The following is a 17836-nucleotide window of genomic DNA, read 5'->3' as shown; positions in this document are numbered from 1 at the left end:
CCATACATAACACAAAAAGATAGGGTGACATAGGATCTCCTTGTCTAAGACCCCGGCTAAGAGTAAAGCCATTCAGACGATTCCCATTCCAAAGAATAGATAAGAAGGAAGCAGTGACACAATTCATAATCAAATTAATTGTAGGGCTGGAAAAACTAAAGCTCTTAAAGGTATGGGCTAAAAACTTCTAGTCAACTCTGTCATAAGCTTTCTCCAGATCAATCTTAAAGGCCAGTGTGTCTTTATTTGATTTAGTCTTCTTCATAAAGTAGAGGACTTCTTGAGCAATAATGATGTTGTCAAGAATTCCTCATCTCGAAATAAATCTTCCTTGAAGCGGGCCAACAATCTCCGCAAGATGAGGACAGAGCCTATTAACAAGGATCTTCGTAATGATTTTGTAAACTACATTGCAGAGACTAATCGGTCTGAAATCTTTCATAGATACCGGTGATTCAACATTTGGAATAAGAACCAGTAAAGTCTCCATCATTCTCGGATCAAGAGTAACACCGGAGAATGCCTGCTTAACCATCTTCCAAACATCAAGACCAATGATCTCCCAATATTCCTTGAAGACGAAAGCTTGAAACCCATTAAGACCTGGAGCTTTAAAAGAGTTCATGTGAAAAACAGTTGTTCTGGCTTCCTCCATAGTAACTGGTGTCATAAGATCATTGCAAGCTTCCTTATTCAGAGAAGGAAGAGGCACATCACCAAGGCAACCCAAATCAACATTATCCAAACGATAGAATAAGCTTTTGTAAAAAGATTCTGCTTCTCGACTCAGAATCTCTGGATCATGTTCCCACACTTCATCCTTGAGAAAAAGGCCATGAATCTTATTATACTTCCTTCATACAAGAGTTTGAATAGGAAAGAATTTTATATTCCTATTCCCAAACCTTACCCACTTCTCAATGTGTGTCTTTGATATTGCTTTTGAATCTCCAGTTATTGTTAACCCCTCTAATAGTTCTCACATTATTTTTTACTGATAATAAATATATTTTTTTTTATTTTCAGATGAATCTAAAATTTAAACCGAAGGGTTAGTTTGTAAAGTACAGAAATTTTTAAATTTGTCCCATAGTTTCAAATTTTGACCGTATTTTTTCATATTTTTTTCTTATTTTTACTAAATAATTATTATACTCATTTCATTTGTTTGTTTTTTCATTCAAATATTATTACCCAAATTTTGATCCAAATGTTCTATTGTAATAATTCTTTTATGTTAACAATGTCAATATTGGATAATTTTAGGATTTAGAGCAAGACTCAACAACAGGATAATATTTTTGTGTTTTAATTTATTTCTTTGCATTTTGCATTGTATTTTTAACTAGACATGCTATATAAATCTAAAAACTATATTGTGTTATTTGAATATGTCAAATGCATGTTTGTAAAATGTTTATGTATAAATCACATTTAAATTTATATGGTCTATTACTACTATTATTTACCGTATTTATTATAATCTTCTCACATCTTTCGGACATTACACGGCCCAATAATAATAATAATAATAATAATAATAATAATAATAATATATTATTATTATTATTATTATTATTATTATTATTATTATTATTATTATTAGTTTATTTATGAAAGATATATATCATGAGTATAAATTAAAAAAATATTAAAAGTATAAAAATATAAATTTTAAATATATTTATTAAACAAATTTTAAAGTCTTTTATTAATAATAATTTTATTATGTATTTTAAAGATAAATGGTAATTAATAAATTTTAATAATAATAAAGCACGTACACAAATAATTTTGAAGAAGAAGAAAACCTAATGTTTTAAAGAGGTAGGTAGTTATTTTATATAAAAAAGTCAGATCATATTCTAGCCCATAAAGTTAGGAGTATAAGAAAATTCATGGCCCAAAGAGAAAAGCAGGAAAAATCTCTACAAACATTTATAATGAAGTTGTTATCTTCTTAATTAAAAAAAACCCTAAATTGTGGTGTGCTTTAAGTAAGGTAAGATGCCGGCCGGTCATGGTTTGAGGTCACGCACCAGAGATTCGTTCTCTCGTCCATTTAGGAAGAAGGGTACTATTGCCCTCACTACCTACCTCAGGACCTACCACATGGGTGACTACATCGACATCAAAGTCAATGGCGCTGTCCACAAGGGTATGCCTCACAAGTTCTACCATGGCCGCACCGGTCGTGTCTGGAACGTCACGAAACGCGCCATTGGTGTTGAGGTCAACAAGCAGGTAACATTCTTGATCTGATTCTTGTATTTGTGATATTCTTACTATGATTTTTGTTGTTTATTTCATTGTAATTTGCATGTCTGTTTTGGACATTAAGATTTTAATATCTGGAAATCATAATTTAATTGCTTGTTCTTAACGGTCGATTCCGTGCCGACACAAATTAGGTTATACAAGTTTAGTATTCTTTAATTTAATTAACTATTTGCAAGTCTTTTTAATTTTGATGCTTATCATGTAAGTTGGAGTTCGTTTGGATGAGATTTTACATTTTTTTAGATGACTTTTTAAGAGATTTTTTAAAAAAATAAAAATAATTTGATGTTTGTATATTTGACACAAAAATATTTTTTACTTAATAATTATGTTTAAAAGTAATAATATAAAAATATTTTTTATTTAGTTATTATGTTAAAAATATGTTTTTTAAGTAGGAGTTTAAATTATAATTTCTAAAAAAAATTTTATTTCTATTATTAAAATTTTGTCAAATATATTAAAAAATAAAAGATTTTTTTTATTAAAGAAATTTTCTTCTAACAACTTAGTACACCTAAAAAAGAAGTTGTGCTTACTTCTTATAAGAATAAAAGAATTTGTTTGTAAATATGAATTAATTATCTAAATGTTTGTGTGTGAGTCAGGTGGGGAACAGAATAATCAGGAAGAGAATTCATGTGCGTGTGGAGCATGTTATGCCTTCCAGGTGCACTGAAGAGTTCCGCCTCAGGAAGATCAACAATGACAAACTTAAGACTGAGGCAAAGGCTAATGGACAACAAATCAGTACCAAGAGGCAGCCTGAGGGACCTAAACCTGGATTCATGGTTGAAGCTGCCACTTTAGAGACTGTCACTCCCATTCCATATGATGTTGTCAATGATCTTAAAGGAGGCTATTAGGTTGTTGTTCTTTAACCTTTAAAATGTTTTGAATAAACAAATTTATTTTAAAATTAAATGATTTTAGTATCAACTGATAGTAGATGTATATTATATATTATATCTGAAATTAATCTGTGGATTCAATATTTATTTATAAGTTATAACTGAAATTTGTACCTATTTGAACCGTGATCATCATAATTTGACTGGAATGTTCAAAGCATTATTTTTACGGTCATGCTATGTGTCCAGATCATTTTATTTGTGCTTAAACAACACAAATGCGTGACATATATAACACAGACAAATAAAGATGAGTAATTGGGTTGAATGTTACTTGAAATTAGGCATGTTATATGAAAATTCATATTACGTGCGGAAAATAGCTGGCAATGAAATAAAAAAACAGGTGTTTTGTTTTTCTTCTTTGAGATTCATTTGGTGCTTTAGAGATTCCCAATCCTTTTCGTATTGTTTAGCAAAAGTTATATTTTCTGACAAGAATGTAATTTTATTTTCTTAATTATTCTTAAGAATCGCTCCTAAAATAAGAGACTACATTTATTAAAAGAATAAGTATAAGAATTAATTTTTAATTAGTTAATATTAATTAATTTTTTATTATAAAATCATTATTTTAATCTTATTTTTTAAAGGGTTTAAAGTTTAGAGTTAGAATTTAGATTTAAAATTTGATAATAAAAAAGATTAACTGATATTGATTAAAAATGATTAGTTCTTGAATTCTAAAATAGTTATGCTACACATATAAGTTTTTTTGTTAACCAAGTTTAATCAAGTTGGTCTAAGTTTAACAAAAATCAACCTTAGATTAGAGAGCGTGTAAATACGCGCTCCCGCAACTGTTTAATACCGCGAGCATTAATATGAAAAGCGCTTTTTTTCCCTCGATCAAAAACTGCAACGATCAAAATTCAAATAACATTCAAAATCTCTCAAAAACATAGCGAAAACTCAAGGAAATCTTAAAGCTACGTTCGAGATCTTCACCAAGAAACACAAAAATAGAAGACGAAATATTATTGAAGATGCTGTTCACTAATCGTCCAATTTTTTCATTTTTCTCTTTCTTATTTTCGATCGTGAAACACTAGATAGTCATATTTCTGTTTATTTAGTAGACTCATTTTGTGTTCTTGCGTTAAAGTACATATTACTGTTCTCATTATACTGTTCACTTGGTGATAATTGTATTAGGTCGGTGTAAAAATATTACGTAGTATTTTTCGTATAGTTTAACCTATATTTGCATGAGTTTGAGGGATTTGAATGTGTTTTTGTGCATGTTTGAGTATTTGCATGTTTTGAACTGAATTCGTGTGTAGTAATCACTAACAACTTTTGGTGTATTTCATGTGAATTGAGGTGTACTTAGTGTTGTTGTCCTCTTTTTCTTGTAATTAAGTAACAAAATGTTGTTATAGTGCTTCTGATGTTTTTTTTTATATATATTTGAGTGATTTGCATGTGTTTTTGTCTATTTTTGAAGAATTTTGTTCATGCATTTGTTGTAACTAGCCCATGAAAATTTGTTGTAGTGCTTTTGGTATCATTTTGTTGCATGTTTGATTGAGTTGCATGTGTTTTTGAACTGACATTGGGTGATGTAATCAAGAAATAATTGCGGTGTATTCAGGTTATATTTAAGTGTATTTCATGTGAATTGAAGTGTACTTAGTACTATTGTTCTCTTTTTGTTGTAATTAAGCAACAGAAAGTTGTTGTAATGTTTCTGATTTTTTCATGTTTGAGTGATTTATATGTGTCTTTGTTCATTTTTGAGGGATTTTGTTCATGCATTTGTTGTAACTAACCCATAGAAAATTCTTGTAGTGTTTCTGGTGTCATTTTATGCATGTTTGATTGAGTTGCATGTGTTTTGGAACTAATATTGTGTGATGCAATCAAGAGATAATATCGGTATATTTATTTTGTATTTTATGTAAATTAAGGTGTACTTAGTGCTGTTAACACCTATTAATCTAATTTTTTATTCTTTACAGAAAAAATAACAATCAAGAAAGTTGCTGAGAGGAGCACTACAAAAAAGGAAGGACCAAAATATAATGTAAGCATATATATATATATATATATATATATATATATATATATATATATTATAGAACAACTCAAATTTTTTTGGTATAAATATATTTATGTAACATAATTCTCATTTATTTACAGAAAACTCATTATTTGAGATGCTCCACAAGATGCATTTATGATATATTCCACAACATGAGAAATGAGAAGAAAGTTATTGTCGAAGAACTGGGATTTGGTGCTATGACACATATCCTTGTCTTGAATGTGCTGCATAAGCTCCTGAAAAAATTAACATATTCATTAGATTTGTACTATAACACACTGCACACGCGTTACGGTGTAATTGAGATTATCCATAAAAAAATAGGAGATGTTCTTGACTTGAATGCATCTGGTAAAAATTCATTTTGTAATCTATTCTATAAATTAAATTTTGGTGTTTTTTAAATTATTTCTGTGTTATTGAAATATTTTTACTGCTATTTTAGGGGAGTGCTATCCAAGCAAAATTAAAAATAAAGAAATCAGTGGTGAGCAGAAGGAAGTTATTGAAAACTTCAAAGGATGGACTTTGTCACAATTGACAAACTCTATGATGGACATGAGTGTTGATGGGCAGAAAAATCAACTGAAATTCAAAAGGATATTCATCTTCTTCATTCAAAAGTGCTTCTTGTTGCCGATAACAAGTTCACATGCCCCTCATTCTTCATGTGGACACAATATGAGAATGGAATTGGAGTGTTCATGTGCTCAACTTCCTCATCAAGAGAATTAGAGGGCACAAATTGGAAAAGAAATTTGCAGTTGATGGCTACCTATTTACTCTAATAATTGTATATTTTCATGAATTCATAAACAAGAATAAGTCGGTGGATACAATTTCTGGACCACCGTGGTTCAACATTAGACTAGGTAGAAGCTGGTTGAAAGAATAGAAGCTGGAATAAAAGATGAAATGGTAACTCAACCGAAATCTTTTCTTTAATTTTGGTGTATTATTTTAAATATATTATGCTAACTAATATTTTTTTCTATTTTAGGGCATCGTGAGAAGAGCATAGCTGAGAGACCAATCAAAAAACAAAAAAAAAGGAAAAAAGAAAGAACAAAAGAGCCACAAAAGAAGAAGACTGTTATATCACACTCATCTTTGGAAAGTGAAAGTGTTTCTAAGTATGAGTCTGATTCTGAACATGACTCACAGGAGACACCGAAGAGAAGAAAACAACCTCGGAGAATAGCAAATAAGTAAGTATTAATTTCGATGTCTTTTGTAAATATTTATTCCTTATTTACCTCGTGTGTTTGTACTTTTTCAGGATGAAATCCCAAAAAGGAAGCATGTTGTTGAAGATTTATCTTCCCAAACAGAGGTTAAATCTGATGATAAGTAAGATTTAGAAAATATCATTGTAAACTTATGTTTTGTTTTATCATTAAAATTTTTTTTATAAACAAATTTTTTTGCATGTATTATCAGAAGTAAAGAAATGGAGAAAATAACAAAAAGAAGATTGAAGAAAAATAATAAGAAGTCTGCAAAAAAGTATGTGTCAATTTTTGGTGTATTTTGTTAATTTTATTGTGTTTATTTGCCTGATAATTGTTTGCTTTTTTAGGAGGAATTCAAAAAAAAGGAAGCATGTTATTGTGGATTCATCTTTCCAAAAAGAAACTGAATCTCATAATGAGTAAGATTTAGAAACTATCAATGTAATGCTATGTTTTGTTTTTTCATTAAAATTTTATTTATTAACAAATTTTTTCGCATGTATTGTCATAAGTGAAGAAATGCAAGAAATAATAAAAGCAAGATTGAAGAAAATAAATGATAAGCCTGCACAAAAGTATGTTAATTTTCGATGTTTTTTGCCAATTTTGTTGTGTTTTTTGCCTGATGACTGTTTGTATTTCCAAGATGCAGGAAAAAATCACAAATATTCCGAAAAATGGGATCCACTCGACAGAAGCTCACTGTGATTCTTTGCGAACATAAGATTCAATATCTAAAATTATTTCTTTGCTAAAATTTTCTAAAACCTTATATAATTACTCTAGTTTTACTGAATAATATTTATCTTGTCTGTAGAATGCCACATGTAAATTTGTCGAGTGAAAATGATCATGTGTTTCAAACACAGACAAGCTATCAAAGCTCTGTAAATCAACCAAGTAATAACATGTAATTTCTGTTTCTCTTACCATTTCTTTATTTCTTATGCTACTATAATCTGCTTCTAATTTCGTATATTTTTTTATAAGAAAAAGTCCTTTAGGATTTTATTCAAGAAAAAAAGAAAAAACTGCAACTATGTAAGTTCTCATACAATAAAAGTTGTGTTTTTATTGAATGCTTGAGGTGTAGTGGTGAGATGATTTCGGTGCATTACAGGTTCAAAGAACAAGATGAAACATTGCATGAACCAAACCCTGTTTAGGAACCAATAATAGAAAAAGAAATCCAATTGAAGGAAAGGATGAGTAGCACAACTGTTGATAATGATCCTAAAGAACAAATGATTATTCTTCGAAAACAAACTCATTCTCAATCTGAATCACTAGATATGTGAGTTTTCCAATTCACTTTCAATATTCTAATCATTGAGTTAATCATTTTCACCTGAATGCTTATTGCATATTAACTTCTTCATTGTTTGTCTTTATTAGAGTTCCACTTCAAGTATTTGTTCCTTTTCAGAAATGCCTATCTCAAGCCCTTTGCAAACTTAACATCCTGCTGCAAAGTCTCCCATAGAGGAATATATGGAAGAAGAACCTATTAATGCAAGTATTAATTAAATTCTTTTTCTAATAGTTTCGGTGTATTTGTTTTGTCTTTCGGTGTATTGCATGTGATTTGAGGTGTACTTGGTGTTGTTGTCCGCTTTTTATTGTAAGTAGGCAACAAAGTATTGTTATAGTGCTTCTGGTGTCATTTTGTGCATATTTGATTTAGTTGCATGTCTTTTTGAACTGACATTGTGTGATGCAATTAAAAAATAATAGCGGTGTATTTAGTTTATTTTTCGGTGTATTTCATGTGAATTGAGGTGCACTTGGTGTTGTTGTATTAATTAAATTCTTTTTCTAATAGTTTCACTGCATAATTCTTTTTGTGTAATCCTACAGTCTTTCACAACCTCAACAACCTACTGTGAAGTCTCCTATGGAGAAATATACGCAAGAACAACCTCAACAAGAAGATCATGAGGAAGCTCTTCAAAAGCAAACTCAGCATGTAGCTCCTCTTAATGTATAAGTTCTACTTAAGTAAATTCTTTTTAAATATTTTATATGCATTCTTAAACTATTTTATGTGTCACCATGCAGTCTTCCACCCGCTCAAGCCTTAATGATGGTTGCTAATGTTGCATTGAAGGATGACTTTAGTGAACCATCATTTAGCCTTGAATTTAGTCAATCAAGCGATGAAGCTACAGTTATCCAAGAAGGTGAACCACCAGCTAAAATGAAAAAATCTCAAGAGAGACTAGAGTTTGTGGAAGAGTTGGAACAATTGATTGAGGTGATGAATATTGGAATTGCAGTAGCATTAAAACATGCTAAGGAGCAAAGTCCCCTACCAGAAAAGGTGCAACCTACTCTAAGCTTCCTTGACAAGTTCAAAACTCCCGTGAAGCAAAAGGAAATATCAGACAATCTTAAGGAGAAATGCTATCACTGGGTCACAAATATCAAGACTTATCAAGATGACAATACTAATGGGTGGGAGACGATATTCAGGCTAAACCATGAATCCCAACTGGAGGCAACTAGAATGCCCTTTGCATCTTTAAAAGCCAAATCATATATTGAAAATTTGGTAATCCTAGATTAACATTAATAATTTTCTTATGAGTTGTTATGCCATATATGTAATAAGTTTGGATTTTTGTTTTCGTAAGTGGTCTCCACAATTTGTCTCATTTTAAATAGTAAGAAAATTAAAAGATTTGAAAAACTCATATACTGTGTCTCTCCTAATATTGTGGTAAGCTTTAGTACCTTGAATTTTCTGTGTATTTGTAAAATATATTGTTTGCTAAAACTGTTTCTTTCAGTGTTATTCAAATTTTGCATAATGCAGTGTTGGCAAAATATAAGGGCAACTTCTTTGATCCAAAAACTAACAAGCCCTTCCAGATTGAATACTATAAAGACTGCCTGCCATTTTTAGACAAAAAAAGCTTGCATCCCATCCATTTGTAAGTTTTTATTTCTAAAATTTTTTAAATAATTCTTTCATTAGGTGCCAATTAGACTAAAATATTGTTCTCTCCAGCCAAATTTCAGATATTTGCCCTAGTTTACTATGCAAACCATCGGTGGCTATAGATTGCAAATGTTCAAAACAAAAAATTTTATGTTCTTGACCCATATCACAGAACCTCTCCTTTGGATGCTAGAACAAAAATTAATAAATTTACTGTAAGTTGCTTATGTGATACATATTTCTGTTTTCTCTATAAGTTCTCTTGTTTTTGTCTTTTTTTATCATTATATAAATTCGGTGCACTTCGATTTGAAATAAGGTGCACTGGTACTTGTTTGTGTGGCATCATTATTTATTCATTTTGGTGTAATTAGGTGTTAAATATAGAGTTTATATTTTTTTGTTTTTAGGGCTTCATGATTTCACAAATGAGGGTGTTTGGTGGAGAAAAACCTTCTTGATTTCATCTTTTGCACTATTAAGTCCTTACTATAAATTTATATCAGGAGATATTGATAGTAGATAGTTTGAATGTTGTAAATTGTTAAGAATTTCTATACTTGTTGTCTACTAAATTGTATGCGCAATGTATAGTTAAAACAAACACATACTTTATATCTTTGTAAATATTCAATCCAAGTTTTTCATAAAAATTTTTTGCAAAATTAAACTTCTATTAACCTGTCTGTACTATATTGAAATCCTATTAATATGAAGGAATCCAAATTCACAAAAATACGAAAAAAGAAGAATAATTTCTGAAATACATAGAATTGTTACACTGAAAACTCTTCAAATAAACACCAAGAACACTTACAAATTTTTTTGTATATCTGGTGATATAGAAATTGTGTAGGTTGAATTTCTACATTGTTTAATTATTAAATTGTTTGTGTACTATATATTTAAAACAAACAAATTCTTTGAAAAAATTGAAGAACCTAATTTCAAAACAAACAACAACATAGTAAAATAGAACAAAACAAGAAAATATAAAAAGTAAACCTCATTTCTATAAAAAAAAATATTACATAGATTACACCAAAACTGTATCACAAAACACCAAAATTCCTTAAAAAAAACACCAAAAAATTTATCTTATTCTCTTGAATCTCTGAACTGATAATTCATAATATGTCTATGACAATGGCTAAAATTTGAGTGCAACACTGATCCACCATTAAAAGGTTCAAATGCAAAAATAAATCATATATTAGCACAACTATTAACATGGACAAACTCAATTTTTCCTATTTAAAGCACATCACTTTTACCACACTTAGAGCTTTCTTTTTTTCTTTTCTTTGAAGCATTTGCAATCTATTTTTTCGTATTTGATCCCAATCTATTTTTGGGACGTCCTCTTGTTCTCACGCGTAGAGGGCTTTAAAACTCGTTAATATCTTCCAACGAAGCATCTTTGTGAGATAACGACCATTTTTCTTTGCTTTTGGCTTTGTATTTTTGCATCTCAGCCATCGCATTATCATAAGTGAGGTGCAGAATCACAATCAATTCCTCAGATTCTTAAGCGTTATTCACAAATATTTTGTGACCCAAACACCAAATCATCAAATCTCTTGCTTCTTGGCTTTAATAAAGGATCGTTGTAGCTGCTCTTGATATGTGTGTGTCTCCTCTTTATGTTCTTACTCTATCGTTCCAATATATATCTTGGTGCCACTTTATCTACTTGCTCAAAGGTTAACGCGCTTAGAGAATGACGGCACAATATCCCTCTTGACTCGAATATTAAGCATTGGCATTTTACTTTCCGTGATACCATGTCATATGTAACCACAAACTTGTTGAACGTTGAGTTAGAAACCTATTCTACAACTTCATATATTGTAAAACCTAGAGCCGACTATGTTGATCTTGTGATGCAATTTACTTTTTCTCTAAATTGTACTTAGACTTCCTTGAACTTCTCGTGAGTATACACATGCTGAAATGGAGCTTCTATTAATGATTTTGTTGCACACAGTATGACATTACGAAAATCTGTAGCATCCGATTCTCTCTCTCTACTTTCTACTTCCTAAGCAATTATCATACTGTTTGACAAATTGGATAAGTGAGCTGTTGCGCGTAATAAATTTGTTAAAAAAGCATGCATACTCTCGCTCCTTTGTGTGCTTCTTATCTTGGCCCATAAGTAGTGATTGAGATAAACTGGGATCTATAAATGACGATCTTCGAAAAACTCTAAAAAATGAGAAAATACCTAAATCAGAAACCAAATACACCGAAATTTATACAGGTTGACAACTCTAACACAAGCAAAACACATAAATATCCAGACACTAAAAGTAACAACACCAGTTAATCCTAATAAAGACACCATTACCTGAAAATCACTTATTGTTGCCAACACTATACTTCATTAGAAAATCATTCCAATCAAATGCTTCTTTTGTAAAAGAGTTCCAAATGACATAGCTCATCTCGTGTTTGATTTCTTGGTGTCGCTTGTAGCCATTTAATTTCTGTGAAATCTTCTTCATGATATGTCAAATACACCACCTGTGAACTATTGTGAGTATACAAGCCTCAATAGCTATTTGCATCAATGCACATTGATCAGTAAAAATGCCTTTTGGAACATTTTCTCTCATGCAACGAAGCCAACATTTAAATAACAATTTGAATAATTATTTGAATAAAATTTAATTCAAATAAAACTTAATTTACGATGATCGCCTCCTGCTGCAACAAATGATTGGTATGTTTTGTTTGGTCTGATTCCAGCTTCGTCGTTATTCTCAATTGTACTGCGTGCAGACATGCTTAATTGCATGTGTTGTTTAAGCATCTCTACTTGATTTGGAGAGTACGGATGTGAATGATGCAACACAATCTTCGAAATGATCAAAACACCAACGTCCTTCAATATACGTATATAAATTCTTGCAGGATAATTTAATCCAGCTGGGGAATTTATCTTCTAAGTTGGAGATATGTTCGATTTTTATTTTCCCTCTTTACTACATGTAATCAATTGGTTCTTACTTTCATTTTCCTTCTTATTTATATTTCGAATTTTTGTAGAAAAATCTGTAAGTTTAAAATAATCTTTGTAGAATTTTTCAACTTTTTCAAACATGTTAAAAGTCATCCCCACCTTTGGTACAATCTGCTCATCAACATCACATAGAAATTGAAAATACATCGAAAGCATTTCCAAAATAAATCAATTTATAACTCCAAATACATCGAAATTAGCAACGAAACAGATTCATCAAAGTAATAATTTAGATTCAAAACTCTTACATTACATTCAAATTCAAACCATCAACCATGAACAACAATTTTCACAAACTTCAGATTCAAAACTCCTACATTATATTCAATTTCAAACTATCAACTATGAATAACAATTTTCAGTTTTCACAAACAAAAATAAAATTACTCAATTACAGAATCATAAACTATTAATGAACTACATTAACTAAATTCGAACCACACCTCAACCACTTGATTCGATTAAAAATAATAATACAATTCACCCTAGTTCAATTGACAGTCTAAACCTAAAAATATGCCGAAAGCATTTCCAAAATAAACCAATTTATATCTCCAAATATACAGAAATTGGGAACGAAACAGATTCATCAAAATAATAATTCAGATTCAGAACTCCTACATCACATTCAAATTCAAACCATCAACTATGAATAGTAATTTTCACAAACAAAAACAAAATTATTCAACTATAGAATCATAAACTACTAATTAAGGAACTACATTTACTAGATTCGAACCACTTCTCAACCACTTGATTCGATTAAAAACAATAATCCAATTCATCCTGGTTCAATTGACAGTTTGAACTTGAATCATTCATTGTCTTTGAAAACGAAATACCTGGTCAAAACTGATTTCACTACTTGATTTCAAAAAATTTGATCTAAATCTTTAAATCAGATAAAAGAACATTGATCTTGAACGAAGAGAACGCAGAGATGAAAAAGAACGTAGAGAATGCAAAGAAAACTCAAAAAAGAAAACGAAAACCGCATGAAAAAGGCAGTGATATATTCGCGCATTAAGTCAAAAGTTGGTTAGAGGTAGTGACGCATGGAGGTGAATTAGGTTAAAGCTACTTAGTTAGTTAAATGATTTGGATGTAAAAATTAATTATTACTAAAAATACCAGATGTTGAGACGATAGACAATAAATTTTTCGAATCTAAAATGTGATGCTCATGAAATAAAATTAAGGAACCATCTTGCTTGAATAATGATAAGGTTTTTGAAGTTAATTGCAGGCATTCTTTGTGCTTTATACTATAGTGGTCTTAGCAATTTGGTACTTTTTCAAACCACCTAACTTAGTTGCTATCTTTGTCAACAAAAATAGTGGTTTCAGATACGATGTTTGAAATTTGCATAAAAACTGGGAGGATTTTATTTTATTAAAGGAGGAAAAAAGAAAATGTTGGCGGTTTTATTGTTCAATGCACCAGCAATTAGGTCCAAGCTAGATGCACCTAAATGACAAAACAAAGTCTAAAAGGGAGAGTAAAAGAGATTAAAAGAGTGGTCTTCACATTTTCTATGCTTTTATTACTCTCACTCACATATGCCTTACTTTCTCTTAGCATGATCATATTCTAACAAAAGTTCCACTTTCACTATCTTATCTCCTCTCTTTGTCATTTTGTCAACCCTTCAATGCTTTCCCCTAAGTACCTCTTACTATCCATCATATTTTAAATCAAACATTGTTGAATCTTGAGACTTGCGAGAAAAAAAGAAAAAGACGATTTTAGAGTGGGAGAATCAAAATGAAAAAAAAAACTCGTTATTAGTTTAAAATAGGTAAAAAAAAGAGGGGGGGGGGGGGGAGTTTAGAAGGTTTAATATAAAAAAATCAAAAAATTAATCACTAAATTAGTTATTATAAACTTATGTATAAATATATATTGTTTAACTTATTTTTAATATATATTTTATATTTTAATATATATTCTATATAGATGACTGATTTGATTGTCAATTTTCAGTGTACATGTAATATAATTATAATTATATATTTTATAATTTTATGCTTTATTAAACTATTAGGCATAAAAAGATAGTAGTAATATAATAATTTATTAAAGATAAAAAGAGGTGAATTAAATTTAAATTTTATAAAATTTTCTTCTAAGAAAACCAAATTTGTGAACATATCTCAAAACAAGAAAAGGAGAAGGAATAGAAAAAGAAAAAGGTAGCATTATTGGGTGCAATTATAACATAACACTATCCTCCGGTACAATTATTACAGTTTCTTTTAGTAGTTTTTCAACCCATGGTAACTCAGAGAATATATTGCAAATTACTAATATTCTATTAAAATCATATTTTTTACACACTGAACTTTTCATACAATATACTATTTACTATTTTAAATTTTTTATATACTTATTCTAATACTTCAATTTTTTACCTTTTTAGTTTTTACCCTTAAATTGAAGTGCACAAATCAGTTAGTTTCTTAAACAAGACCATTAGCCACACCATAGATATTGTGAATCTCTTCTCTTTTTCTACTAACATTTATTAGTTTCTTGCCACTGTTAAAACATTGATTGTATCACAACTACAACTCAGAACTTTGAATCTTTAATGTCAGATGTGAATAACAATCATTCGGACCAGTAACTAACCTACTTAATCTTCTGCTTTTTAACCCTACACTCTTTAATTATCTTTGTCCTTGTTTCCTCTCTCATGTTTCACACCATTGGAATTTTCTTTCTTGAGTGCTTTGAAATTATGTCTATTCTTAGAATTTTGGTCCATAAAGCATCACTAAGCAAAAAGAGATTTTTAACTGATCAAATAGTGGCATGGTTTAAGGACAATTTGTCTACCAAAAAAAAAAAACTTTTATGATCAACAATTCAACACATATATAGGTCCTACCCTATGATCATTGCAAATACATGGGTCCAATGCAAAATTCAATTTTTCCCATCATCACATACACAATAATAATAGGTCCTATTCAAAACACAGTTTTTATGATCATCACATGAATAGGTCCTAAGTCTAAGATTATTGTGAAAGCAGTACAACTTGAGTACTGAGATTCTGCTTAAATTTTCAGCATTTAGAAAACAAAGAGAAAGGTCCTTGCCTTAATTCTTAATCTAGAAGGGAACTATAAAATTGATAGTTGATACAATCATACAAAATGTTTCTCTTCCAATAGTAGTCAGAAAATATAAAAATAAATCAGAAAAAGGAAAATTTAGACAAAGACCAAAATAAGACACATTATCATATCTGGGGTGTGAGAGTCGCCAGAGAAATTGATCAGAATATATGAAATTGGCAAAACCAAGAAGAGGGACCCTCTAAATCTCAAGACTCAACCCTCTTGGTAAAATTGACATACTCACTTTCCTCTTGGTGCAGCTTTTCTGTGATGACAACATAGGATTCTGCTGTGTCCTTAGTAAAATGTGTCCCTCCTTAGCTGCATCATCCTTATTTCCTTGTCCTCTATTTGCCTTCTTTGGATTCTGTTCAACCTCTGAACCCAATTCCACTGTGGTGGTTGATGACTTGATGATTTAAAACTGGAATCACACATGTGAAACCATAATTGATTGAATTTAAAGCATAATCCTTTGGAGTGGGGTGGGGGAGGTTAAACAAAATTCCATGAAAACCTCTCCATGGAATAATATCAAGAGAAAAAATGATAAAAATAAAAATTTTCAGCGGACAATACAATTATTTTTGTTTTTCACTTATGGAAAAAGGTAGAAAAGAAAAAGAAAAAGATTGCAATAAAGAAAGAAGGGCCTTGCCATTTCATGGTAAGGAAGAACAATTTTACAATTAGACCAAGCTCTCTACCTTGTTGAAAAAAATCATTCAAATTTCCAAATCACCATGTGATCAATTCTCTTGATCCTCTCTCTCTCTCTCTATCTAAATCGTCATCATCACCATCATCATCATAATCAACAACAACAACAGCAGCACAAGTTATAGCGTTGTACAAACACAATCTCTTCTTTTTTTTCTTCATCTTCATCATATTTTCCTCTTCAGGAAGGTGAAGACTCTGAAACTCTAGGTGATGTCAAAGGGAAAAGAGGCAAAAGCTGTGGCTCTGAACCTCTAGGAGTATTCATGGGAGAAGGATGCAAATAGAAACCCTTTTCAGCTATGGCTTTTTCTTCCTCTGATGAATTTCCAAGTGAAGGTGAGGACTTGTCAAAAGGGTCATCATCATTCAATGGTGTGACAGGGCTAAGAGCAAGGGAAGGGAAATCAAGCAAGCTTGGTGAGAGGATCTCAGGCTTGTTCCTGGGTGAGAATCCTGGAGAATTGTTATGGTGTGCAAGTGCAAAATTTGGCATGAGGGTATTGATCATGAGGCTGTTCTTGAGGCTGCTGTTCCTCCTCTCATAGAGCTTGAACCCTTGTTGCTGCTTCTTGTTTGGTCCTGTCTTGATTGGAGGGATGTTGAAGTTCCTTGATGAAGATGGTGGCAACAATGGATCTTGAAGCTGTTGCTTTGCTGCTGATGATGATGGTGATGGTGGTGGTGGTGCTGTTGTTGTTCTTGTTGTTGTTTCTGATGAACCTGTTAGCATCTGAACCACTTGCTTGAAGTTTGTGGTGTCAGCTTGAACAAAAGTAGTTGGATAAGGGTTTGTGTCAGATCTGGGGATAATTGTTTTTGGTGTTAATGGTGGTGTTGGGATTTGGATGCCATTGTTGTTGTTGTTGCTGTTGCTGCTGCTTATGCAGTTGCTGACATTGCTTCTTGGTGAGTTCATAGGAGATGGGTGATTATGATTATGACTATGATTATGATTATTCTCCCTATGATCTTGATGATGATGAAGCCTTGAAGTGATTTCCATTGATGGGGGTGTGTTTTTTCTGTCTTTTTGGTTTGGAACTTTAATCAAACATCTAACCTGCAAAAGTAAGAGAGGAAAAGGTTGGGGATTTGGTTTGGAATGGAGGGAGATTGGAAAAATTAGGACTCTAAGGTCTAAAACTATGGGATGGAAAATTGGAAAAGGGTGAAAAACAAGGCTTTGGTTTGAGGGGAAGAAAAAGAGGGTTGCTTTTTATTGTGCTTGTGTGGTTGTTTTGTTGTGATGTGCCTTCTCTTCTTTCTTTATACTATTGTCTTTTTTTTTTTGCTTTCTCTTTTTTCTTATAGTATTTGAGTACCCTTTTCTATATATATAAAAAAAAAAACTCTTCTCTCCTTGAAAACTGAATAAATACAAATGTTACTATGTTGTTTTAGTGGGGCTTTGTGAGGTTTGGTTGGGTTGATGAAGAGAAAAGAAATGCCCCTCAAAGGGTTTTGAGGCTTTATAAAGAACACAAAAACAAAGGAAATTTGTTGAAATTAGAATTCAGAATTTTTTTTTTGGCAATGAGCATCTGTACCACA

General features: G+C 30.9%; 2 protein-coding genes across 2 annotated transcripts; one reads left to right on the top strand and one right to left on the bottom strand.

Annotated features, from left to right (window-relative positions):
- The first annotated feature begins 1892 nt into the window (after positions 1 to 1892).
- Positions 1893 to 3308, top strand: LOC130946403 (60S ribosomal protein L21-1-like). The gene is made up of 2 exons (XM_057875140.1): positions 1893 to 2244; positions 2889 to 3308. The coding sequence occupies exons 1-2, from the start codon at positions 2008 to 2010 to the stop codon at positions 3144 to 3146; spliced, it is 495 nt and encodes a 164-aa protein (XP_057731123.1). The 5' UTR covers positions 1893 to 2007; the 3' UTR covers positions 3147 to 3308.
- Positions 3309 to 15542: 12234 nt separating this feature from the next.
- Positions 15543 to 17590, bottom strand: LOC130944745 (VQ motif-containing protein 19). Its single transcript, XM_057873241.1, has 2 exons — positions 16270 to 17590; positions 15543 to 15986 (listed from the first exon to the last, which is right to left on the bottom strand). The coding sequence occupies exon 1, from the start codon at positions 17286 to 17288 to the stop codon at positions 16464 to 16466; it is 825 nt and encodes a 274-aa protein (XP_057729224.1). The 5' UTR covers positions 17289 to 17590; the 3' UTR covers positions 15543 to 15986; positions 16270 to 16463.
- Between the last annotated feature and the right edge of the window lie 246 nt (positions 17591 to 17836).

Source organism: Arachis stenosperma, chromosome 8 (genome assembly GCF_014773155.1).
Source record: "Arachis stenosperma cultivar V10309 chromosome 8, arast.V10309.gnm1.PFL2, whole genome shotgun sequence".
Lineage (NCBI taxonomy): Eukaryota > Viridiplantae > Streptophyta > Magnoliopsida > Fabales > Fabaceae > Arachis > Arachis stenosperma.
The sequence above is the reverse complement of the archived record's forward strand: the minus strand, read 5'-3'. Positions and strand labels throughout refer to the sequence as shown.

Excerpts from the sequence above, each read along its gene's own strand:
- LOC130946403 (XM_057875140.1), top strand. The coding sequence starts at position 2,008 with ATGCCGGCCGGTCATGGTTTGAGGTCACGCACCAGAGATTCGTTCTCT. Across the intron at positions 2,245-2,888 it reads GTGTTGAGGTCAACAAGCAG|GTGGGGAACAGAATAATCAG; the intron begins GTAACATTCTTG and ends TGTGTGAGTCAG.
- LOC130944745 (XM_057873241.1), bottom strand. The coding sequence starts at position 17,288 with ATGGAAATCACTTCAAGGCTTCATCATCATCAAGATCATAGGGAGAAT.